The sequence below is a fragment of the Callorhinus ursinus genome, unplaced genomic scaffold, assembly GCF_003265705.2.
Source record: "Callorhinus ursinus isolate GAN/ISIS: 27379988/994484 unplaced genomic scaffold, GSC_fseal_2.0 scaffold18, whole genome shotgun sequence".
In the NCBI taxonomy this organism is placed as follows: domain Eukaryota; kingdom Metazoa; phylum Chordata; class Mammalia; order Carnivora; family Otariidae; genus Callorhinus; species Callorhinus ursinus.
In genome coordinates, this window is record NW_027397080.1 from 1,505,026 (window position 1) to 1,529,965 (window position 24,940).

The following is a 24,940-nucleotide window of genomic DNA, read 5'->3' on the forward strand; positions in this document are numbered from 1 at the left end:
TAATGGGAGGGCTGATCAGAGCAGACCTGATCCAGAGCAGGTGGCAACCAGGGACCCCTACTACCTCACCCTGGTAGTCCTCTTCGTTCTGCTCCACTCTAAATAAATTAGCTTTGCTGGGGGTTTTAGTAAGGAAGGCCCCATCCCTCTGCTTTGAACCCAAGGCTGCCAAAAGAGGCCTTGAAGAGATGTAGTATTTTAGAACTCTGGGCTCTCACAGCAGATTTTCTTTCTTTTTTTCTTAACACCTTTAGTGACAGATGATTCACCCATTTAAAGTTTGCAATTCAGTGGTTTTTAATTTTTCACAGATATGTGTATCCGTTACCATAGTCAACTTTAGAACATTTTCATCACCCTAAAAAGAAGCCCCATACCCTTTACCTGTCACTTCCCCTATCCCTCACTCCCCCTCCCCCAGCCCTAAGCAACCACTAAGCTACTTTCTGTCTCTATAGATTTCCCTATTCTGGGCTTTCCTAAGAGTGGAATGATATAGTAGATAGTCTTTTGTGACTGGCTTCTTTCACTTAACATAATATTTTCAAGGATCATCCATGTTGTGACATGTATCCATACTTAATTACTTTTTATGATTGAATAATATTCCATTGTATGGATATACCACTTTTGTTTATCCATTCTCTGTTAGTGGATATTTGGATTATTTCCACCTTTTGGCTATTAGAAATAATGCTTTTATAAACATTCTCATACAAGTTTCTGTGTGGACATGTGTTTTCATTTCTCTCTAGGATTGGAATTGATAGGTCATATAATTCTACATTTAATCATCTGAGGAGCTGCTATACTGATTTCTAAAGCAGTTGCATCATTTAACATTCCCACCAACAGTGTCAGGGGTCTGATTACTCTATATCCTCACCAGCACTTGTTGTTATCTGACTTTTTGATTCTAGCTATCCTAGTGGATGTGAAGTGGTATCTCACTGTGTACAGCAGGCTTTCTTGATATATGCAGAGAACTTGCTTGTAGAACAAGAAGCCCTCTTTTTGGCTCTTTGGGTGTGTTACGCTTAGATACTTCATCTTCTCCTCCCCTTCCTTCTCCTCCTGCTTTTTTATGATGTGCAGTCACCAACCCCCGGCCCCTCCTTATGTGTCAGGTTCGAGAGATGCTGCGGATGAGGGATTCCAATGGAGCCAGGATGCTGACGCTGATAACTGAGCAGTTTATGGCTGACCCACGACTCACACTCTGGAGGCAGCAGGGAACAAGCATGACAGATAAGTGCAGGCAACTCTGGGATGAGTTAGGTAAGTCCCCATAATCTCAGAGAAGTGCTATGTCTGTCCTACCAGTTTGCCCCCTGCAACAGTGTTAGTGAACACTTGCCATCAGTCATTACATGGGTCTTGCTAAATGAACTTTAGCCTAGCTGTAGAAAATATGGGCTCTACACAGGCCACCCAGAGTATTCTGAACTCACTTGTGTTGCTTCCACAGCATTGTGCTTTGCTATTGACATCAGTATTCTGTTCCAGATGTTACCACATAGAAGGCTTTGCTGAGGGAAAATGTCTTCCCTTGGCTTCTGTTGCCTGGCACTAGCCTGGCTCTCCAGACACTTATCAACCTTACTTTTCTTGCTTTCCCTGGGTTTGCTCTTTTATATTACTACTAGACACACCTCTTAGACATAGGGCAGTTTCCAAGACTTGAGCCTTGGACTTCTGTTCTTCCTCTGTACACCCCTGAGAACTTTTTTTTTTTTTTAAGGTCATGGCTTGAGAGCTTACCTCTCTGTTGATCTCAGCCTCATCTTCTTTCCACTTATCAGCACTGCCCTATGACCATTTCCACTGAAAAATCCCCTGATCACCTCAAGCTTGAGAAATCCAAAAATGAATTCGGGCCTTCAACCAAAAAAGTTTCCCCTAACTCTGGCAGTGGCACCACCATTCCTCACTCTACGAAACTGACTGTCAAGCACTCATTTTTCTTTCATTCCCAACATTCAGTCACCAACTTCATTTGATGCCTTGACCTTCAAAATGCAATTCAGTGTCCATTCACACTTTTTAATTTCCCATCACCACTGGTTTGGTTGAGGGCATTGAGAACTTTTAGATTAAATTAGACCTGTGGCCTCCTGAATGGCCTCTCTGTTCTAGATTCTCCTCATCAAGGCCATCTTCTTTGGTCATCATTTCTCTGTATCATTCCACTACTCCAAGGCCAGTTTTGCAGTGCTAATACTCAACTCCTCTCCCTGTTTTCAGAATCTTCCATACCCTGAATCCAATCATGGCCCCACTTTTAGTTATACTGGAAAAGTTCTGTGTAACATACTCTAAAAGTTCTAATATATAGCTCCTCCGTAGTTCCTCCATGCCAGAAAGCAACAACAAACTTCCCACTCATACAAAGTAATACAAGAGAAAGCTGCAGGTTAGGAGTTCAGTGAGTTCTTCTGGGCTGAAGCTCCTGGAGCATATATTTCATAGCCTCAGAGCTAAAAGCCTTGCATAGTGAGGCTTCATAACTCTGCAACTATGCTCATTTACTTTGGGGTTTTGTTTTGGGTGCCGAGGTTTTTTGATCTCACCTGTGGCACTAATGGCTTTGGAGCTCTCATTAGTAATGAATAGCTACATTTTTGAGTGTTATGTGCCAGTCTCTGTGTTACAGATTATACTGACATTTTTTCACTTAATTCTCATAACAACCCTATAAGGTAATTGTGTGTTTACTGCAAAGAAACAGAGATAGCTCTGGTTACTTCTGGATACAGGATAAAATTATAGAAAACTGTCTCTGCCATGACATGGTCACAGTTTCTGAAGTATAGGAATGTTGCACTATTGGTCTAAAGCTACTGGTCCAAACTGTTGTGACCAGGGTCACACGATACAACACATGGCAACTTGGGGACTACTACTAGACTCTTTACTCAGAAGGGATTGCAGTCACGGACTCCCTTCCAAGGTAAGATTTTGGCACCTTCATATTTTTAGATGAGAAAACTGAGCTCAGAAGAGTTAAGTATTTTATTCAAGATCACACATGGTGGTTCTTCCCATGAAACAGCAGTATGTTTGACCCCAAATCAAGCATCCCTCTGCAACATCTCCCTCAATTCTATCTTGTTATGTACTTATTTTTCTCTAAAGTGCATGTTTTTAAATTTAAAATCAGCCTTCCTCAGTGAATCAGTTTCATCTGAGGCCTGAATCTCATGAAGTAATTTCTCTCATACTCATGGGATTATGCCATGGACTTGGGCTTGGCCTTTGAGGCAAAGGTAGGTGAGAAGAAGTTAACACAGCTGGCTCCCAGTGCTTTTAATGCATTTGTCATATACTTAGGTTCATTATGAAAAGCTCTTGCTTCTGACATTTTCGTATCTAAGAAATTGCTATTTCAGTCTTCTAAAAAATCCTCAGGATTCTGCAAAGACGGTGGTTCTCAAACTTCTCAAAATTACCGAGAGTACTTATTTAACAGGTTGCTGGGCCCTGTCCCCAGAGTTTCTAATTCAGTAGGTTGGAGTAGGGCCTGATAATTTGTATTTCTAACAAATTTCTAAGGAATGCTGTTCCAGAGACCACAATTTGAGAACCAGTGCACTAAGAGAAGCCTTATTGGGTCAGACACTAGACTATGGTGCATGCATGCTTCCCCTTACTACTATGAGGGTTCCTTATTGTTCACAAGGCCTGCTCACTTGGGAGGGCCTAGGCAGGGTTTCTAGGAATTTAGAAGAGTGGACTCACTACATGCAGATCCTGAACCAGAGAAGATAGATGCAGTCAGACATGAAGTTTTCCCATCTCCCCATATCTGTACACATATGCTTTGCTTTATATTCTGTTAAAATCTATGAAGTATCTCTGCTCCTATAAAAGGGCAATTCTTACATATTTGCTCTGGGTCCTGTGCCATCGCCTTTTCTCAAGAATTTTGCTTCTGCAATTATCTCCTTTCTCTGGCATTATTAGTTTCTCCCTCTCTACTGGACCAATTCGATCAGCATACAAAAATGCTCTAATACCTTCAATCTAAAAAAAAAAGTGTCTTTGATGTTCCCATCCTCCTCCAATTATTACCACATTTCTGTTCTTTCCTTCAAAGCAATATTTCTTTTTTTTTAGTTTTTTATTTAAATTCCAGTTGGTTAACATACAGTGTAATATTAGTTTCAGATGTATAATATAGTGATTCAGCACTTCCATATAGCACTTGGCACTTATCACAAGTGCACTCCTTAATCCCCATCACCTATTTAACCCACCCCGCTACCCACCTCCATTCTGGTAACCATCAGTTTGTTCTCTGTAGTTAAAAGTCTGTTACTTGGTTTGCCTCTCTCTTTTTCTCCCCTTGCTTGTTTTGTTTCTTAAATTCCACATCTGAGTAAACTTACATGGTATTTGTCTTTCTTGACTTATTTCACTAAGCATTACACTCTCTAGCTCCATCCATGTCATTGTGAATGGCAAGATTTTATTCTTTTTTTGTGGCTGAATAATATTCCATTGTATATACATACCACATATTCTTTATCCATTTATCAGTCAGTGGACATTTGGGCTCTCTCCATAGATTGGCTATTGTTGATAATGCTGCTGTAAACATCGGGGTGCATGTATCCCATTGAATTAGTATTCTTGTATTCTTTGGGTAAATACCTAGTAGCGCAATTGCTGGATCATAGGGTAGTTCTATTTTTAACTTTTTGAGGAACCTCCGTACTGTTTTCCACAGTGGCTACAACAGTTTGCATTCCTACCAACAGTGTAAGAGGGTTTTCCTTTCTCTGCATCCTTACCAACGTCTCTTGTTTCTTGCGTTTTTGATTTAAGCTATTCTGACAGGTGTTAGGTGATATCTCATTATAGTTTTGATTTGCATTTCCCTGATGATGAGTGATGTGGGACATCTTATCATGTGTCTGTTGGCCTTCTGTATGTCTGCTTTGGAAGATGTCTGTTCACGTCTTCTGCCCATTTTTTCACTGGATTATTCAGTTTTTGGGTGTTGAGTTTTATAACTTTGTTCTTTATATATTTTGGATACTAATCCTTTATCAGATACGTCATTTGCAAATACCTTCTCCCATTCTATAGGTTGCCTTTTTTGTTGATTGTTTCCTTCGCTGTACAGAAGTCAAAGCAATATTTCTTGAAAAACTTGTCTGTAGTCATCCTTTTCCCTTTGCTCACCTCCATTCTATCTTGAGCCCACTATAAATGAGCTTCCATTGCTCATTTCTGCCACTTTATTGTAGTTGTTGTCAAAATCACCAGTGACTTCAGTATTGTTAAATACAGTGGTTACTTCTCTGTTGTTATCTTATTTGATCTCTTAGTAATTTTCAATAAAATTGACTATGCCCTTCTTGAAACTTATTCTCTTGGCTTCTATAACCCCATCTTCCTGTTTTTCTTCCTATATTCCTGGCTGCTTTCTCTCAGTCTATTTTGCAGGACTCTTCTGCCTTTCTTCAATCCTTTTGAATATTGAGTACTCCATAGTACCCACTGCCCTGTCTACATTCTCTACCTAAGTGATCATATTCAGGCACATGGGTGGGGTTTTTTTTTTTTTTGAGATTTATTTATTTATTTGAGAGACAGTGAGAGTGGGGGGGGAGGGGCAGAGGGAGAGAATCTTCAAGCAGACTCCCCACTGAGCATAGGCCAGTGAAGGGCTCGATCCCACAACCCATGAGATCATGACCTGAGCCAAAACCAAGAGTCAGACACCCAAATGACTGAGCCACCCAGGTGCCCCTAAGTGCCATGGTTTTAAATACATTCTAGATATAGGTAATTCACAAATTTGTATCTCTAGCCCTGACCTTTCTCCTCAGTGTCCACCTACCCACCACTTCTAAGAAACATCTCAAATTTAATAAGACCATCATTGAACTCTTAATTTTCCTGCCAGAGTCTGATTTTCCCCTTGTTGTCCCCATCTCTGTATCAGCACCAAGATGTATCTAGTGGCTCAAAAAGAAAATCTAAGAGTCCTACTTGGTTCCCTGTTTTCTACCTTCTGTAGCCAGCCCAAGACCATTGACCCCCCGAGCTGGAAGACTGAATGAGTTAATGTATATAAAATATTAAACATAATGCCTGGCCCATAAAAAGAAATAAATTATAGCTATTATTTTACTATTATATTTACTATATAATAATTATGTGATTTTTTAATTTCCATAGTAGCTAACCTTTGGTTAGAGTTTTTGACACTTTTTTTAAGTTGCTGGAAAATATGCTTTTGGATACTGGTAACACAGTCCCATGAATGCTATTATATGCAAGCAACTGCAGAATTTTTTGCTTTGGCTCTTTCTTAGGGATGTGATAGTCTCTGAATGTTTTTGAAACAAATTCATTAGGACTTAATAAGACAGAAAACTCATTTTTAACTTTCCAGTGAAGGTTCATGTACTCACTTTCTAGGGATCCCCTTTTTAATATATATTTATATATTATATTATATATAAATATATTAAAATATATTTATAAGTGAATGTCTAGGAAATAGGAACTCTTTGATGACTTGAGTTAGCACCCTGTTTCTTTACTTCTTTTTTTTTTAAGATTTTTTTTTTTTTTTTTTTTTTAAAGAGAGAGACACAGTGAGAAAAGGAACACAAGCAGAGGGAACGGGAGAGGGAGAAGCAGGCTTCCCACTGAGCACGGAGCCCAATGCGGGGCTCGATCCCAGGACCCTGGGATCATGACCTGAGCTGAAGGCAGACGCTTAACAACTGAGCCACCCAGGCACCCCTGTTTCTTTACTTCTTAAGCCTCCCTCAGCTCACTTGATCTGTTTTCCATTCCTATTATCTTATTGATTTTGCCATTCATAATGTCATTAGAGTCCCTGTAGTTGCTAAATTTAATGGCTTTTTGGGGGTTCTTATTCTACTTGTGGAGGTTAAATGTGAAAATCTTTGACTTCAGTATAAATGAAAAACACTTTGTAAACTGTAAAGTAAATGTGTGTTACTAATATTGACATTCTGCTACATTAGACATTGTTAATTGGCTTGTGTGTCACTGATTTCTCCTGGGTTTTTTCTCTCTCTTATCTTTCTTTCTCTTTTGCTTATTCTTCCTTCTCTGCTCATGACTTAAATGTTTCCTCAAAATTCTGTTTTTCGCACTCCTCTCATCCTAAATGATCACGTTTTCATCATTTTTGTTCCTTGGTAGGTGGGGCCATATCCCTCCCTACATTAATTTTAGAAGAACCAGCAAACTGTGTAACACAGATACCATTGGGGAGCTACGGTGTGAAGAAAAAACTTCTTTCTTATTACGTTTATATAGGACTTTAGGATTCTTAAATCCTATAAGTAGAGAGGGGTGCCTGGGTGGCCCAGTTCGTTAAGCGTCTGCCTTCAGCTTGGGTCATGATCCTGGGGTCCTGGGACCAATCCCCCCACATCCTGGGGTCCTGGGTTCAGGCCCCACATCCGGCTCCCTCTTCAGCAGGCAGCCTGCTTCTCCCTCTCCTGATCCCCCTGCTTGTGCTCTCTCTCTCTGTCAAATAAATAAATAAAATCTTTAAAAAAAAGATTTTATTTATTTATTTGACAGAGAGAGAGACAGCGAGAGCAGGAACACAAGCAAGGGGAGTGGGAGAGGGAGAAGCAGGCTTCCTGCTGAGCAGGGAGCCTGATGTGGGACTTGATCCCAGGACCCTGGGATCATGACCTGAGCAGAAGGCAGACGCTTAACGACTGAGCCAGCCAGGCACCCTAAATAAATAAAATCTTTAAAAAAAAGAGAGAGAGAAAGTAACTCTTTTATGACCTGAATATTTATGCATCTTTCTTAATGCCACACTGTTCCAAATTTTTTGCCTCTTGCACTTACATTTTAAGGATTTCCTGCCATCTGGTATTCATAAAGGACTCTGTAATTGGTAGGAGCTCACAGTCCCTGTGGAAGGAGAAAACATCCAATAGACTAAATATCCAAAGGGACTAAAATGACTCCTGAGAGCATCTTTGCCTTAGCTTATATCCTTCCCCTTGTTTGGGATACACCCTCCCTCCATCTCTCTGCCCAGAGAACTCCTATTTATCACTTATTCATCTTTTAAAATGAAGTTATACATGTATACAGATTAAAACGTCAAATACTTCTACAAACTTTAAAATAAAAAATAGTATTCCCTTGCCCCATTCCTTCACGTTGCCAATTCCCACTTCTCAGAAAGAGCAATTTTAAATCTTTTGGCTGCCCTTTCTAATATGCCCTCATATTTCGGAATAACTGTTCTTTCTTGATTTTTACATTCTAGATATTATCTTTTATCTTCCTACAATGAAAGATGAGGATTTACCTCTCTAAGGATCAAACCCTTAGTATTCTTTCCCAGATAGGGCTTCTTCTTTTCAATATAGATAGGCTAAGAAGGTTGCAAATATTTAAGTTCTGCTTCCTTTTTAACAATCCCATCTTTAAATTATTTCTCTCTTCTCACATTTTACTATAAGTAGTCAAGAGGAACCAGGCTACTCTTTCAATACTTCACTTAGATATTTCCTCAGCTAATTTCATTACTCAAAAGTTCTACCTTCTGCTAGGGCATGAACACAATTTAGCCAAGTGCTTTGCCACTATATAACAAGGAACACCTTTCCAACAGTTTCCACTAACGTTCCTCATTTCCATCTGAGACCTCATCAGAATGGCCTTTACCTTCCATATTTCTACCAACACTCTGTTCAGGATTACTAAGGAGATTAAGACTTTACAAGTCTTCTCTTTTCTTTCTGGGACCTCACCAAAATCATCTTTAAAGGTCTGGTCACAGCAGCATAGGCTTTTTTAGCATGCAATTCAAGATTCTTCCAGCCTCTACCCTTCACTCAGTTCCAAAGCTGCTTTCACACTTTCAGGTATTTGTTATAGCAGCACCCCACTTCTTGTACTAATTTCTGTCTTAGTCTGTTTGGGGTGCTACAAAAGAATACCATAAACCAGGTGACTTACAAGCAAAAGAAATTTATTTCTCACAGTTCTGGAGGCTGGGTAGTCCCAAGATCAACTGATCAGTAGATTTGGTGTCAAGCGAGGGCCCACTTCCAAGCTTACGGGTAGCCATCTTTTTTTTTTTTTTTTAAGATTTTATTTATTTATTTATTTATTTATTTGAGAGAGAGAGAGAGAGGGAGAGAGAGAGAAACAGCATGAGAGGGGAGAGGGCCAGAGGGAGAAGCAGGCTCCCCGATGAGCCAGGAGTCCGATGTGGGACTCAATCCCAGGGCTCCGGGATCATGACCTGAGCCGAAGGCAGTCGCTTAACCACCTGAGCCACCCAGGCGCCCCCAGATAGCCATCTTTTCACCGCGTCCTCCCATGGCTGAAAGAACAAGGGTTCTCATGAGAGGTCTCATTCTCATTGAGTCTACAGCTCCCAATACATACATACACACATATATACATACCATGAACTTTTCCCTCCTTCTCTCAAATCATGGTATTATGATTTGAGGTTAGATCAAAATTAAATGTTTACATTTTTTTTTAAAAGATTTTATTTATTTGTTTGAAAGAGAGAAAGTGAGTGAGAGAGCATGAGCGGGGAGGTGGGGGGAGAAGCAGGCTCCCCTGCTGAGCAGGGAGCCCGACATGGGCCTCCATCCTCCTAGGATCATGACCTGAGCCAAAGGCAGTTGCTCAACTGACTGAGCCACCCAGGCACCCCAAATGTTTACATTATTATGACTAAATAAATATTTGTAGCACAGTCATATAGTATACTAACACTACACTTACTTTGTTATACAACTTTTTTCCCCCTTCAGGAATTAATAATTACTTTTATTTGTTTATCGTTTGAGTTTTAGGGAGATTGTAGATTTTTCTGATTTTTGTTATCATTAATTTACCCCCAAATTGTCTACCAGTAATTTAAAATCTTCATATAATATATTTGATCACATCAAATAATCTATCAATTTTATTAGCTTGTTAGAGACATTTCTTCCAGAACCATCTATTTTCCTATCCCTGGTTTAGAATGTTTGCTTTCCAAACCTGCTGCAGAGTCGTCATGTAGATACTGCTCTTTACTATCATTCTAGGACTTCTCCTTTTCTTTCTCCTATGTGGACCCCCTGTTTTCTGAATGCAACATCTTCCTCTCTGTGGATTTACTTTCTTGCTTTGGTGGAGTACATTTTCCAGTAGCTTCCTCAGATAAGGGTACATGGAAGATGAATTTTCCATAATTGATAAATTTTGCATTGCTGAATTTTACCCTCACTTTTGATCAGTACTTTGATAGGTGTATAATTCTAGGTTGGAAAACTTGTCCTTTTCCCTTAGAATTTTGAAGACATTTCTCCATGGTCCTCCAGCTTCCACTTGTCATTGTGAAGTACCAGGCCATTCTGGTTCAGGAGAATGTCATGTCTTTTCTCTGTGGAATCATATGTTTTCTCTTTGTCATCCTTAATCTTAAATTTCACACTGATATCACTTACTGTTGGTCTTCTAAATGTTTTTTAAATCTAATCTGCTTGGAGAAGTTAAGATGGAGGAGTGGTAGTGGGACCTTGGGCTTGCCTTGTCCCTGGAACATAGCTAGATCAACATCAAATAACTTTGAACAATTAGGAAATTGATCTGAGGATTAAGAAAACAGTCTACACAATTGGGAGAGAACGTGGCAGATGCAAGGTTTGGACGCGTGAATTGGGGGAGAGAAAAGCCAAAGTGCTGTGGTGGGGAGGGAGCCTATTCAGGGAGAGAGGGCGTGAGAGGGAGAGAGACCAATGAGTCGGGTTACCACAAGACAGCAAGATGCCATGTGTGGGGATCCCCTGGGTTGCACCAGGAGAGAACGTTCCCGTTCCTGGAGTACATTTGGAAGAGGGTATATTGCCTCTCCAAGGACAAAAACCTGCCAGGCATCATGGAGCGGCCATTCAACACCAGGGGACAGAGGTGGGCACAGAGGGCAGATAACCTGGTTGCAGCTTTTGGCAGTGCTTCACCATAGACTCCAGGCACCTGCACAGCCATGGGACTGCTTTTCTGGGACTGAACAGTGCTGGCCACAGTGCTGTGAGGCTCTCCTCCGAGGGAGGGGAGTGTTCCACACCTTGCTGAGTCCTTTAAGATCTGGAGTTTTGAATCCCAGCCTTCAGCCAGAAATAAAACACAAGAGAACTGTGGTGCTGGGATCTGACAAAAGCCTGGGACACAGGAGGGGAGATTGTTAGCTTTTCTGTGAGGGCCTCCTGAACTGTGGTGGCCTCAAGTTCCACTCCCTGGGGGACAAGAAGGCAGGGTGATGCCATCTTCCACTCTTAATTCCAACCCTCTCACCAGCTCTGTCAGACTTCAGAGAGAAACACAGATCCCCCAGGGGAGGCTGGAGTTCCTTACACCAAACCCCTCCACCCTGCACCTGGCAGGGGCATCTTTACTAGGGCAGGTCTGACTGTGAGGCAGCAGAGTGGGCCTCTCCCCTAGGGGACCAACACAGGCCCCCTGTATGTACCAAGTCTGTTGATCATAGAGTGCTCCAAAGCATCAGCTTCATTTCTGGTATAGGACAAGGCCATTTTTTTTTTCCTTTTGGAATCAGGCTTATGGTTTTTTGTTAATTTGTTGGTTGGTTGGTTTCTTTTTCTCATCTTTTGGATCAGGCTTCTTTCTTTTCTTTCTTTTTTTTTTCATTTCTTTTTCTTTTTTTTTCTTTTTAGAGAGGGGAAGGGAGGAAGGACAGAGGAGAGGGAGAGAGGGAATCCTAAGCAGGCTCCATGCACAGCACAGAGCCCACACTGGGCTTGATCTCACGACCCTGAGGTCATGACTTGAGCCAAAATCAAGAACCCAACCCTTAACTGACTGAGCCACCCAGGCGCCCCTCCTTCTTTCTTTCTTTTTCTTTGGAATCAGGCTTATAGTTTTTTGTCTCTTTGCTTTTTTGTTCCTTTTCCTTTTCTCTTTTCTTGGATCAGGCTTTTCTTTTTTTTTGCCCCAGCCTTATCTTAAGAAACAAATCAAAGCACACCTAATTAAATGTCCAGACACTCCCCACTGCAAGCAAGGAGGAACTCTGCAGAGGACTGACCTGTGTGAAAGAGCAAACAAAACACAACGGCAGAGTACACATAGCATACACCAGAAACACTTCCTGAAGTGCCAGGCCCCAGACAGTGTGTGACCCCTTAATACTCTTACTCTTAATATAGTATTACTCTCAGGAGCAAGAAATGTAACAAGCTTTCATAACACACAAAAGACAGACACCTAGACATAATGACAAGATGGAGGAATTCTCCCCAAAAGAAAGATCAAGAAGAAATCACAGCCAGGGATTTGCTCAAAACAGATCTAAGCAATGTATCTGAACAAGAATTTAGAAAAACAGTCATGAGAATACTAGCTGTGGCTTGAAAGAACCATAGAAAACACCAGAGAAACACTTGTTTCAGAGATAAAAGACTTAAAAACTAGTCAGGCCAAAATAAAAAATGCTATAACTGAGATGCAAAACCAACTAGATGTAAAAGACAAAATTATGGAAAATAATGAAGCTGAAAAGAGGAGGGAAAGAAAACTATTAGAGCACAAATATAGACTTAGGGAATTCAGTGATTTCACAAAGCATAGTAATCGGTGTCATAGGAGTCCCAGAAGACAGAGAGCAGGAAAGGGAGCAGAAGGTTTATTTGAACAAATTATAGCTGAGAACGGCCTAATCTGGAAAGGAAACAGACATTCAAGGCCAAGAGGCACAGATATGTCAACACCAAGACATATCAGAGAGAAACTTGCAAAATATCCAGATAGAGAATTCTGAAAGCAGCTAGGGGTAAAAGGTCCTTAACTTACAAGGGTAGATGCATAAGGCTGGTAGCAGACCTGTCCACATAAACTTGGCAGACCAGAAGAGAATGGCATGTTATATTCAACATGCTAAGTGGGAAAAATATGCAGCCAAGAATACTTTATCCAGCAAGGCTGTCATTCAAAATAAGAGAGAGAAAAAGTTTCCAAGACAAGCAAAAAAACTAAAGGAGTTCATGAACATTAAATAAGCTGTGCAAGAAATATTAAAGGGGCTCCCCTTTGAGCAGGAAAGAGAGACCAAAAGCCAAAAAGACTAAAAAGGAACAATCTACAGGAACAGTGCCTTTACAGGAAATACAATGGCACTAAATTCATATCTATCAATAATTACTGTCAATGTAAATGGACTAAATGCTCGGGGCGCCTGGGTGGCTCAGTTGGTTAAGCGACTGCCTTCGGCTCAGGTCGTGATCCTGGAGTCCCGGGATCGAGTCCCGCATCGGGCTCCCTGCTCAGCGGGGAGTCTGCTTCTCCCTCTGACCCTCTTCCCTCTCATGCTCTCTCTCATGCTCTCTCTCTCTCAAATAAATAAATAAAATCTTAAAAAAAAATAAAAAATAAAAAAGTTAGAGCTTTAAAAAAAAAAATGGACTAAATGCTCCAATCAAAACACATATGGTATCAGAATAGATTAAAAAAAAAAAAAGACCCATCGATATACTGCTTACAAGAGACTCATTTTATTTTTTTTAATTTTTTTTTATTATGTTCAGTTAGCAAGAGACTCATTTTAGACCCAAAGACACCTCTAAATTGAAAGTGAGTTGGTGGAGAACAATCTATTATGCTAATGGACATCAAAAGAAATCTGAAGTAGCCATCCTTATATCAGACAAATTAGATTTTATAAAAAGACTGTAATAAGATGGAGAAGGGCACTATATCATAATAAAGGGGTCTATCCAACAAGAAGATCTAACAATTTTAAATATTTATGCCCCCAACTTGGAAGCATATGCTCTCAACTTGGGAGCTAAATGTATAAATCAATTAGTAACAAACTTAAACTCATTGATAATAATACAATAATCAGGATACCTGGGTGGCTCAGTCAGTTAAGTGTCTGCCTTTGGCTCAGGTCATGATCCCAAGGTCCTGGGATTAAGTCCCACATCAGGCTCCTTGCTCAGCAGGGAGCCTGCTTCTCCCTCTACCTGCTTCTCCCCCCTGCTTGTGCTCTCTCTCTCTTTCAGACAAATAAATAAATAAAATCTTAAAAAAAAAAGACATTTAAAAAAAAATAATAGTAGGGACTTTAATACCCCACTCACAGCAGAATGCACATTCTTTTCAAGTGCACTTGGAACATTCTCCAAAATAGATCACATACTGGGTCACAGATCAGGCCTCAACTGGTACAAAAAGATTGAGATCACACCATGCATATTTTCAGACCACAACACTGTGAAATTTGAAGTCAATTACAAGAAAAACTTTGGAAGGACCACAAAATACATGGAGGTTAAAGAATATCCTACTAAAGAATGGATTAACCAGGAAATTAAAGAAATTTAAAAATACATGGAAGCAAATGAAAATGAAAACATGACAGTCCAAAACCTTTGGGATGCAGCAAGAGGGAAGCATATAGCAATACAGGCTTTCCTCAAGAAGCAAGAAAAGTCTCCAAATACACAATTTAACCTTATACCTACAGAAGCTGGAAAAAGAACAGCAAATAAAGCCTAAAAGCAGCAGAAGAAGGGAAATAATTAAGAGAGCAGAATTAAATTATATAGAAAATTTTTTAAAAAACAGAACAGATCAACAAGAGCTGGTTCTTTGAAAGAATTAACAAGATTGATAAACCCCTAGCCAGACTCATCAAAAGAAAAGAAAAAGGACCCACATAAAATCATGAATGAAGGAGGAGAAATCACAACCAACACTGCAGAAATACAAACAACTATAAAGAGAATATTATGAACAATTTTATGCCAACAAGTTAGGCAATCTGGAAGAAATGGATAAATTCCTAGAAACATATAAACTACCAAAACTGAAACAGGAAGAAAGAAAAATCTGAACAGACCCATAACCAGCAAAGAAATTGAATCAGTAATCAAAAACCTCCCAACAGGGCACCTGGGTGGCTCAGTTGGTTAAGTGACTGCTTTCAGCTCAGGTCATGATCCCGGAGTCCTGGGATCGAGTCCCACATCAGGCTCCTGGCTCAGCGGGGAGCCTGCTTCTCCCTCTGACCCTCTCCCCTCTCACGCTGTTTCTCTCTCTCTCTCTTTCTCAAATAAATAAATAAATAAAATCTTTAAAAAACAAAAAACCCGGCAGTGCGGTGCCAAGAGGGAAAGCGAGAGGGAGACAGACGTTGAGAGAATGAGAAGGAAGGAGAGAAAATGGCATCCACGGATTACAGTACCTACAGCCAAGCGGCAGCCCAGCAGGGCTACAGTGCATACACCGCCCAACCCACTCAAGGATATGCACAGACCACCCAGGCATATGGGCAGCAAAGTTATGGAACCTATGGACAGCCCACTGATGTCAGCTATACCCAGGCTCAGACCACTGCGACCTATGGGCAGACCGCCTATGCAACTTCTTATGGACAGCCTCCCGCTGGTTATACTACTCCAGCTGCCCCCCAGGCATACAGTAAGCCTGTCCAGGGGTACGGCACTGGTGCTTACAATACCACCACTGCTACGGTCACTACCACCCAGGCCTCCTATGCAGCTCAGTCTGCTTATGGCACTCAGCCTGCTTACCCAGCCTATGGGCAGCAGCCGGCAGCCACCGCACCTGCAAGACCGCAGGATGGTAACAAACCTGCTGAGACTAGTCAACCTCAATCTAGCACAGGGGGTTACAACCAGCCCAGCCTAGGATATGGACAGAGTAACTACAGTTATCCCCAGGTACCTGGGAGCTACCCCATGCAGCCAGTCACAGCACCACCATCTTATCCTCCTACCAGCTACTCCTCCTCACAGCCGACTAGTTATGATCAGAGCAGTTACTCTCAGCAGAACACCTATGGGCAGCCGAGCAGCTATGGACAGCAGAGTAGCTATGGTCAACAAAGCAGCTATGGGCAGCAGCCACCCACTAGTTATCCCCCCCAAACTGGATCCTACAGCCAGGCTCCAAGTCAATATAGCCAACAGAGCAGCAGCTACGGGCAGCAGAGTTCATTCCGACAGGACCACCCCAGTAGCATGGGTGTTTATGGGCAGGAGTCTGGAGGATTTTCCGGACCAGGAGAGAACCGGAGCATAAGTGGCCCTGATAACTGGGGCAGGGGAAGAGGGGGATTTGATCGTGGAGGCATGAGCAGAGGTGGGCGGGGAGGAGGACATGGTGGAATGGGCAGCACTGGAGAGCGAGGTGGCTTCAATAAGCCTGGTGGACCCATGGACGAAGGACCAGATCTTGATCTAGGCCCACCTGTAGATCCAGATGAAGACTGACAACAGTGCAATTTATGTGCAAGGCTTAAATGACAATGTGACTCTAGATGATCTGGCAGACTTCTTTAAGCAGTCTGGAGTTGTTAAGATGAACAAGAGAACCGGACAACCCATGATCCATATCTACTTGGACAAGGAAACAGGAAAGCCCAAAGGTGATGCTACAGTGTCCTATGAAGACCCACCAACTGCCAAGGCTGCCATGGAGTGGTTTGATGGGAAAGATTTTCAAGGGAGCAAACTTAAGGTTTCTCTTGCTCGGAAGAAGCCTCCAATGAACAGCATGTGGAGTGGGGTGGTATGCCTCCCCATGAGGGCAGAGGGATGCCGCCGTCAGTTCGTGGAGGTCCAGGCGGCCCAGGAGGTCCTGGCGGCCCCATGGGTCGCATGGGAGGCCGTGGAGGAGACAGAGGTGGCTTTCCCCCAAGAGGGCCCTGGGGTTCCCGAGGGAACCCATCCGGAGGAGGAAATGTCCAGCACCGAGCTAGAGACTGGCAGTGCCCCAATCCGGGGTGTGGAAACCAGAACTTTGCCTGGAGAACAGAATGCAACCAGTGTAAGGCCCCGAAGCCTGAAGGCTTCCTTCCACCACCCTTTCCACCCCCGGGTGGTGACCGTGGCAGAGGCAGCCCTGGTGGCATGCGCGGCGGAAGAGGCGGCCTCATGGACTGCGGTGGTCCCAGTGGGATGTTCAGAGGTGGCCGTGGTGGAGACAGAGGGGGCTTCCCTGGTGGCCGGGGCATGGACCGAGGTGGCTTTGGTGGAGGAAGATGGGGCGGCCCTGGTGGGCTCCCTGGACCTTTGATGGAACAGACGGGAGGAAGAAGAGGCGGGCGTGGAGGACCTGGAAAAATGGATAAAGGCGAGCACCGTCAGGAACGCAGAGACCGGCCCTACTAGACCCAGAGACCCCGCAGAGCTGCATTGACTACCAGATTTATTTTTCAAACCAGAAAATGTTTTAAACTTATAATTCCATATTTATAATGTTGGCCACAACATTATGATTATTCCTTGTCTGTACTTTAGTATTTTTCACCATTTGTGAAGAAACATTAAAACAAGTTAAATGGTAGTGTGCCGAGTTTTTTTTTCCTTCTTTTAAAAGATGGTTGTTTAACTAAGACTAAACAATAGGAATCCCTTGTGAGCATGCTCAGTATCATTGTGGAGAACCAAGAGGGCCTCTAACTGTAACAATGTTCATGATTGTGATGTTTTTTTTTTGTTTTTTGTTTTTGCTTTTGTTTTTTAAATAAAATTCCAAATGTTTATAAACAGTCAAAAAAAAAAAAAACCCTCCCAACAAACAAGAGTCCAGGGCTGGATGGTTTCCCAGGGGAATTCTACCAAACATTTAAAGAAGAATTAATACCTATTCTTCTGAAACTGTTCCCAAAAATATCCCAAAAATAGAAATGGAATGAAAATTTCCAAACTCATTCTATGAGGCCAGCATTACCTTGATTCCAAAACCAGACAAAGACCCCACTAAAAGGGAGAATTACAGACCAATATCCTTGATGAACATGGATGCAGAAATTCTGAACAAGACGCTAGCTAGTCGAATCCAACAGTACATTAAAAGATTTGTTCACCACAATCAAATGGGATTTATTCCTGGGCTGTGGGGTGGTTCAACACCTGCAAATCAATCAATGTGATACACCAGATTAATCAAAGAAAGGATAAGAACCATATGGTCCTCTCAACAGATGCAGAGAAAGCATTTGACAAAATACAGCATCCTTTCTTGATTAAAAAAAAAACAACTCAAGAAAGTAGGGATAGAGGGAATGTACCTCAACATCATAAAGGCCATATATGGAAGACCCACAGCTAATACCATCCTCAATGGGGAAAAACCAAGAGCTTTTCCCCTAACGTCAGAAACACAACAGAGATGTCCACTGTCATCACTATTGTTCAGCATAGTACTGGAAGTCCTAGCCTTAGTAATCAGACAACAAAAAGAAATAAAAGGCATCCAAATCAGCAAGGAAGAAGTCAAACTTTCACTATTTGCAGATGACATGATACTCTATATAGAAAACTCAAAAGACTCCACCAAAAAATTGCTAGAACTGATACAGGAATTCAGCAGATTTGCAGGATATAAAATCAACACACAGAAGTCTGTTGCATTTCTGTACATGCATAATAAAGCAGCAGAAGGAGAAATCAAGGAATCGATCCCATTTACAGTTGCACCAAAACCCATAAGATATCTAGGAATAAATCTTACCAAAGAGGTAAAAGATCTCTGAAAACTATAGAACACCTATGAAAGCAGTTGAAGAAGACACAAAGAAATGGAAAAACAGGGATGCCTGGGTGGCTCAGTCGGTTAAGAGTCTGCCTTCAGCTCAGGTCATAATCCCCGGGTCCTGGGATTGAGTCCCACATTGGGCTTCTTGCTCAGTAGGGAGCCTGCTTCTTCCTCTCTGCCTGCCACTCCCCCTCCTTGTGCTCTCTCTGACAAATAAATAATTAAAATCTTAAAAAAAGAGAGAAATGGAAAAACAGTTCATGCTCATGGATTGGAAGAACAAATATTGTGAAAATGTTTATGCTACCTAGAGCAATCTACGCATTTAATGCAATCCCTATCAAAATACCATCCACTTTTTTTCAAAGAAATGGAAGAAATAATCCTAAAATTTGTATGGAACCAGAAAAGACCCCGAATAGCCAGAGGAATGTTGAAAAAGAAAAGCAAAGCTGCGGGCATCACAATTCCAGACTTCCAGCTCTATTACAAAGCTGTCATCATCAAGACAGTATGGTACTGGCACAAAAACAGACACTTAGATCAATGGAACAGAATAGAGAGCCCAGAAATGGACCCTCAACTCTATGGTCAACTAATCTTCAACAAAGCAGGAAAGAATGTCCAATGGAAAAAAGACAGTCTCTTCAACAAATGGTGTTGGGGAAATTGGACAGCCACATGCAGAAGAATGAAACCGGACCATTTCCTTACACCACACACAAAAATAGACTCAAAATGGATGAAAGACCTAAATGTAAGACAGGAATCCATCAAAATCCTAAAGGAGAACACAGGCAGGAACCTCTTCGACCTCAGCCGCAGCAACTTCTTCCTAGAAACATCGCCAAAGGCAAGGGAAGCAAGGGCAAAAATGAACTATTGGGACTTCATCAAGATAAAAAGCTTTGGCACAGCAAAGGAAACAGTCAACAAAACCAAAAGACAACTGACAGAATGGGAGAAGATATCTGCAAATGACATATCAGATAAAGGGCTAGTATCCAAAATCTGTAAAGAACTTATCCAACTCAACACCCAAAGAACAAATGATCCAATCAAGAAATGGGCAGAAGACATGAACAGACATTTCTGCAAAGAAGACATCCAAATGGCCAACAGACACATGAAGAAGTGCTCAACCTCACTCGGCATCAGGGAAATACAAATCAACACCTCAATGAGATACCACTTCACACCAGTCAGAATGGCTAAAATTAACAAGTCAGGAAACGACAGATGTTGGCGAGGATGTGGAGAAAGGGGAACCCTCCAACACTGTTGGTGAGAATGCAAGCTGGTGCAGCCACTCTGGAAAACACTATGGAGGTTCCTCAAAAAGTTGAAAATAGAGCTACCCTACAACCCAGGAACTGCACTCCTGGGTATTTACCCCAAAGATACAAATGTAGTGATCCAAAGGGGCACATGCACCCCAATATTTATAGCAGCACTATCTGGAAAGAACCCAGATGTCCATTGGCTGATAAATGGATAAAGAAGATGTGGTATACACACACACACACACAATGGAATATTACTCAGCCATCAAAAAGAATGAAATCTTGCTATTGTCAACGACATAAATGGAGCTACAGTGTGTTATGCTAAGCGAAATAAGTCAGTCAGATGGGTGCCTGGGTGGCTCAGTTGGTTAAGTGTTGCCTTCAGCTTGGGTCATGATCCCAGGGTCCTGGGATTGAGCTCCACGTCGGGCTCCCTGCTTAGTGGGAAACCTGCTTCTCCCTCTTCCTCTCTCCCCCTGCTTGTGCTTACTCTCTCTCTCTCTCTCTCTCTCTCAAATAAATGAATAAAAATTAAGAAAAAAAGAAAGAAGTCAGTCAGAGAAAGACAAATACCATATGATTTTACTCATATGTGGAATTTAAGAAACAAAACAGATGAACATAGGGGAAGGGAAAGAAAAATAAAATAAGATAAAAACAGAGAGGGAGGTAAACCATAATAGACTCTTAACTATAGAAAATAAACTGAGGGTTGCTGGAAGGGGGATGGGTGGGGGAATGGGCTAAATGGGGGATGGGCATTAAGGAGGGCACGTGTTGTGATGAGCCCTGGGTGTTATATGTAAGTGATGAATGTATACATTTCTACTCCTGAAACCAAAGAAAAAAAAAAAATCTAATCTGCTTGGGCACCTGGCTGGCTCAGTCAGTAAAGCATGTGACTCTTGGTCTCAGGGTTGTGTGTTTGCACCTCACATTCGGTGTACAGATTACTAAAAATAAATAAATAGATAAACTTTAAAAAATCTAATTTGCTTAATACTCAGTAGGCCTTCTCTTAATTTGAGATGTTTTCTTGAACTTTTTTTTTCATTTCCTCACCTTTATTTTCTCTTTTTGTCTGGAACTACTTCTGTTATTTGGATATTAGCTTGTGGGTTACTATGCTATAGGCTGAGAGTACTGTCTAGATCAGGAATAAGAAAATAGAGGGTTCCAAAGGGATGTCTAAAAAGATAGTAAAATTGCTAGATTATTTCGTGTGACTGAACATACTAAATAGAGATTGATTTTAATTTTATTATTTTTTTCTCATTGTTTTGTTGTGTTTTTGTCTTTTATCTTCCAGTTTTCCTCAGTTTTATCTTTCAATCCTTATTAATTTTTTAATAAAGATTTTATTTAAGAGAGAACAAGATGGATAGAGAGAGCATGAGCGGGGGATGGGAAGGGCAGAGGAGAGGGAGAAGCAGACTCCCCACTGAGCAGGGAGCCCGACTCAGTGCAGATCCTAGGACCCTGGGATCACAACCTGAGCCAAAAGTAGACACTTAACCAATTGAGCCACCCAGGTGCCCCATCAACCATCTTATTAATTTTTAATCAATTTTTATCATTATATTTTTAATTTCCAAGAGCCCATTTTTTTGTTGTTGCCTCCTGCACTTTTTTCATAGATACAGTATCTTCTCACTTTGAGGATATCAGTTGCAAAGGTTTTTTTCTTTAAGTTTTCTGTCATCTCTGCCTTTTTTGTATTTCCTCCAGGCTTTTCTTCTTTATGCTTGCTTTGTTCTCTGTCCTTTATGTAAGATGCTTTCCTTCTATATCTAATGTTTCTTAGCTGTCCATTCCTATTTAAGAGTAACACTTAAGAGCTAAAAGGAAGCCGTGTGTGTGTGTGTGTGTGTGTGTGTGTGTTTGAGAGAGAAAGAGAGACCTTGTTAATTAGTTTCTCTTTGGGCTGATTTCCAGAGATGAATCCTCCAGTCTCTTGTCTCTGAGTTATAAACCTGTCAGTCTTCTTAGAACCAAGTGGGGGAAGAGGGTTGGGTTGAGGGATATCCATTTGTTCAATATGTGTGTCTTCCCGAATCCCTCAGTTTTTAGTACGGACACCCCACTCTTGGCTGTGCACAATATTTCCAATCCTGAGTGTCTCTGAATCAACCCTCCCAGTGAGGAAAGCTCTGGTCTTCTTCCAGGAGAGGGAAGGAGCAGGCACTCAGCTACTCTGAGTAGAGGAGGAACTCTGCAAGCCTGAGACCTTTGACAGACTTCTAACCAATTTTACTAATTTCAGCCCCACTTCAGCAGGGTTCTGCAGCATGAATCAGTTCTGCTTCTGGGCTTGCCTAACTGCTGGTGGAGGTTTCAACTTTGTCTGTTGTGCTAAGTCAGCTATCACTCATCCACACGCTTTCCAGATTCTAAAATTTTGTGGTCCTTCTCTTTTATCTCTCCCATCCTCTGTGTCTGTGTCAGTTTATGCCTATTTTTATCCCTTTATTTTCATTTTAGTGAGGTTTCAAAAGGAAGTAGTGGTTAGCTGTCTTTAACCAGAATTAATTCATGTTTATTCTTCAAACTCAAATGTCATATCCTTTCTATAACTTCTCCTGACCCCACATGCAGAATTCATTGCTCCATCATGTATATTCTCATAGGATTTTATGTATGTCTATGATAGCATTTGCCATGCTTTATTTTAATTATTATTTGGATGAATCCTAACTATAATTCTCTTGAGAGTCATCATAATATAATACTATTTTATTACATAGTATAGTTTATATTTCATGGTAGATTTTTAAAACTGAGCCAATAGAAATGAATTTTCACCATCTTCAGGTAGTATCTGAAATTGAGGCTAAAAATGGCCTTTAAAACATTCCTATTTGAGTTTAAGGGGCCTTGAAATACTGTTTCAAAGTACCTCTGTCCAAAGATGCAGCTTCATCCCAAAGGATTTTTAATTTAAGATACTCTGCAGCCAGGCTTATTGCTGATTTGAGATTGAGAATATATCTGGCTCAGCCACATAGCCACCCTTAAAAAGAAGAGGCAGCTTTGCTTTAAAGGAAGGGTAAAATGGTAAGAGAAACAGTAGTCATCGGTTATATGGAATATGTGCTACTCTGCTACAGTGACAGAGAAGATCCAAGAATGTGATAGTTTCAAGGCATCATGGTTGATCAGCAGTATCAAAATCCAAGCCAAAATAAACTATTTTTCTTGGAAAAAGGAAATTTTTCTATGTGCCAAGTAATATGCCAAAAAAATATCCTTTTACAAATGTTATTTCATTTAATTCTCAAAATATCCTTACAAAGTAGTTGTTTTTATGCTATCAGTTTTACAGTTGAAGGATTTGAAGTTCAAAAAATCCAAGGTTAACTAATCAAAAATTGATAATGTTTTCTGAGCACCTCCCTTCTGACCCCTGTCCTTCTGCTAAGTGCCCTTCCTATATGCTGCTATTGTACCCTGAACTTACCTTTTTTTTTTATTTAAAATTTTATTTATTTATTTGAGGGAGAGAGAGTGAGCAAGAAAGAGCACAAGCCAGGGCAGAGAGGCAGAGGGAGAAGCAGACTCCCCACTGAGCAGGGAGCCCAATGCAGGACTCAGTCCTGGGACTCCAGGATCATGACCTGAGCCAAAGCGTCTGCTTAGCCGACTGAGCCACCCAGGCGCCCCACCATGAACATATCTTTATCTTAACACTCATCTTATTCAAATGACATTATGTTTATTTATCTATCTCCCCCATTGGACAGCTCCTCAAGGGTTGGAACAATGTCTTATTCTCCAGTAGGAGAATAGGCCTTGAACATACAAAGTTCTCAATAAATAATATGTTGGACTACAAATCTGAGCTCAGAATTCAAACCCAAATCTGTCTTATTCATCATTATAGGCACACATCCAGATATCCAGATAATCAGTGCTTTAAGGAAGCTTTGAGGAGGAAAAATAAGCCATTTCTGTAAACTTCAGCAGATTTGATTTTTTATATTGAGAAAAGCTGATGTTTTCAGAACTCTTCCTACCAACCAAAAATGGAAGAAAAGAGTAGCCTGAAAAATTAAAGTTGACACATACATCAGAGGAAGGATATCAAGAATGTTGTTTGCTTTATTTCCAGGGGCCTTATGGGTGTGCATCATTTTAAATCCGCATTGCAAACTGGAGGAAAAGTCCTGTTGGCTACAGCAACTGCAGAAGTGGAGTGACCTGGATATCTGTCCCCTGGAGGATGGGAACTATGGGCACGAGCTGCCCAACATCACCAATGCACTTCCCCAGAACACCAGTCACAGCCCAGGTGAGCCATATATCCTTCTAGGGACTTTGTGCCTGGAACTCCAAAAGGTGGGAGAATGAAACTCTAGAACAAAGGTGGCCAGATGGTTGGCTATCAATATTGTCATCCTCAGTAAGAAAAGCCTGTCCTTTTGTTTATCTTGAATTGCCACGCCTTAAATAAGGGTAAGCTTTTTATCTTTGACATTGGGGATGCTGTGTCTTTTTCCATATCTTGAGTGTCCTTAGAGTGCCCACCATAAATTCCTAGAGCCTTCTGCATGAATCCTCTTTACCTTTCAAGTTCTTCATGACTAATGGATCTTGGCCTCAGTTGGGGTTGGTTTTAGCTTAGAAGGCCTGCCTCAAGGGAAGGATGGAATGGCAAAAAAAAAACAGCATTTATTTATTTACTTATTTATTTGTTTTTAAAAAACAGCTTTTAAAAATGCCCTGACAGGGACACCTGGGTGGCTCAGTCATTAAGCATCTGCCTTCGGCTCAGGTCATGATCCCAGGGTCCTGGGATCGAGTCCTGCATTGGGCTCCCTGCTCAGCGGGAAGCCTGCTTCTCCCTCTCCCACTCCCCCTGCTTGTGTTCCCTCTCTTGCTGTCTCTCTCTATGTCAAATAAATAAATAAAATCTTTAAAAAATAATAATAATAATAAATAAATAAGAATGCCCTGACAATTGCTTTTCTTACTTTTCTCTGTTTTCCTCGAATTTTTTATACAGCAGATAGCTAGGTTGGATTATCTTCCCAAATTACGGCTAGGACTCTTGCCCCATTTTAAGACGAATCTAGTACAGTGATACTGTACCCTCTGCCTTT

At 41.3% G+C, this 24,940-nt stretch overlaps 1 protein-coding gene and 1 pseudogene across 1 annotated transcript in view; both read left to right on the forward strand.

The window, feature by feature from the left end:
- ZSWIM5 (zinc finger SWIM-type containing 5) overlaps positions 1 to 24,940 on the forward strand; it is a 207,047-nt gene that overhangs the window by 139,679 nt on the left and 42,428 nt on the right. The window contains exons 4-5 of the mRNA XM_073902680.1: positions 1,128 to 1,278; positions 23,950 to 24,129. Coding sequence (XP_073758781.1) covers positions 1,128 to 1,278; positions 23,950 to 24,129 — 331 coding nt within the window. The remainder of the gene's footprint in view (positions 1 to 1,127; positions 1,279 to 23,949; positions 24,130 to 24,940) is intronic.
- Positions 15,192 to 17,496, forward strand: LOC112812003 (RNA-binding protein EWS pseudogene; annotated as a pseudogene).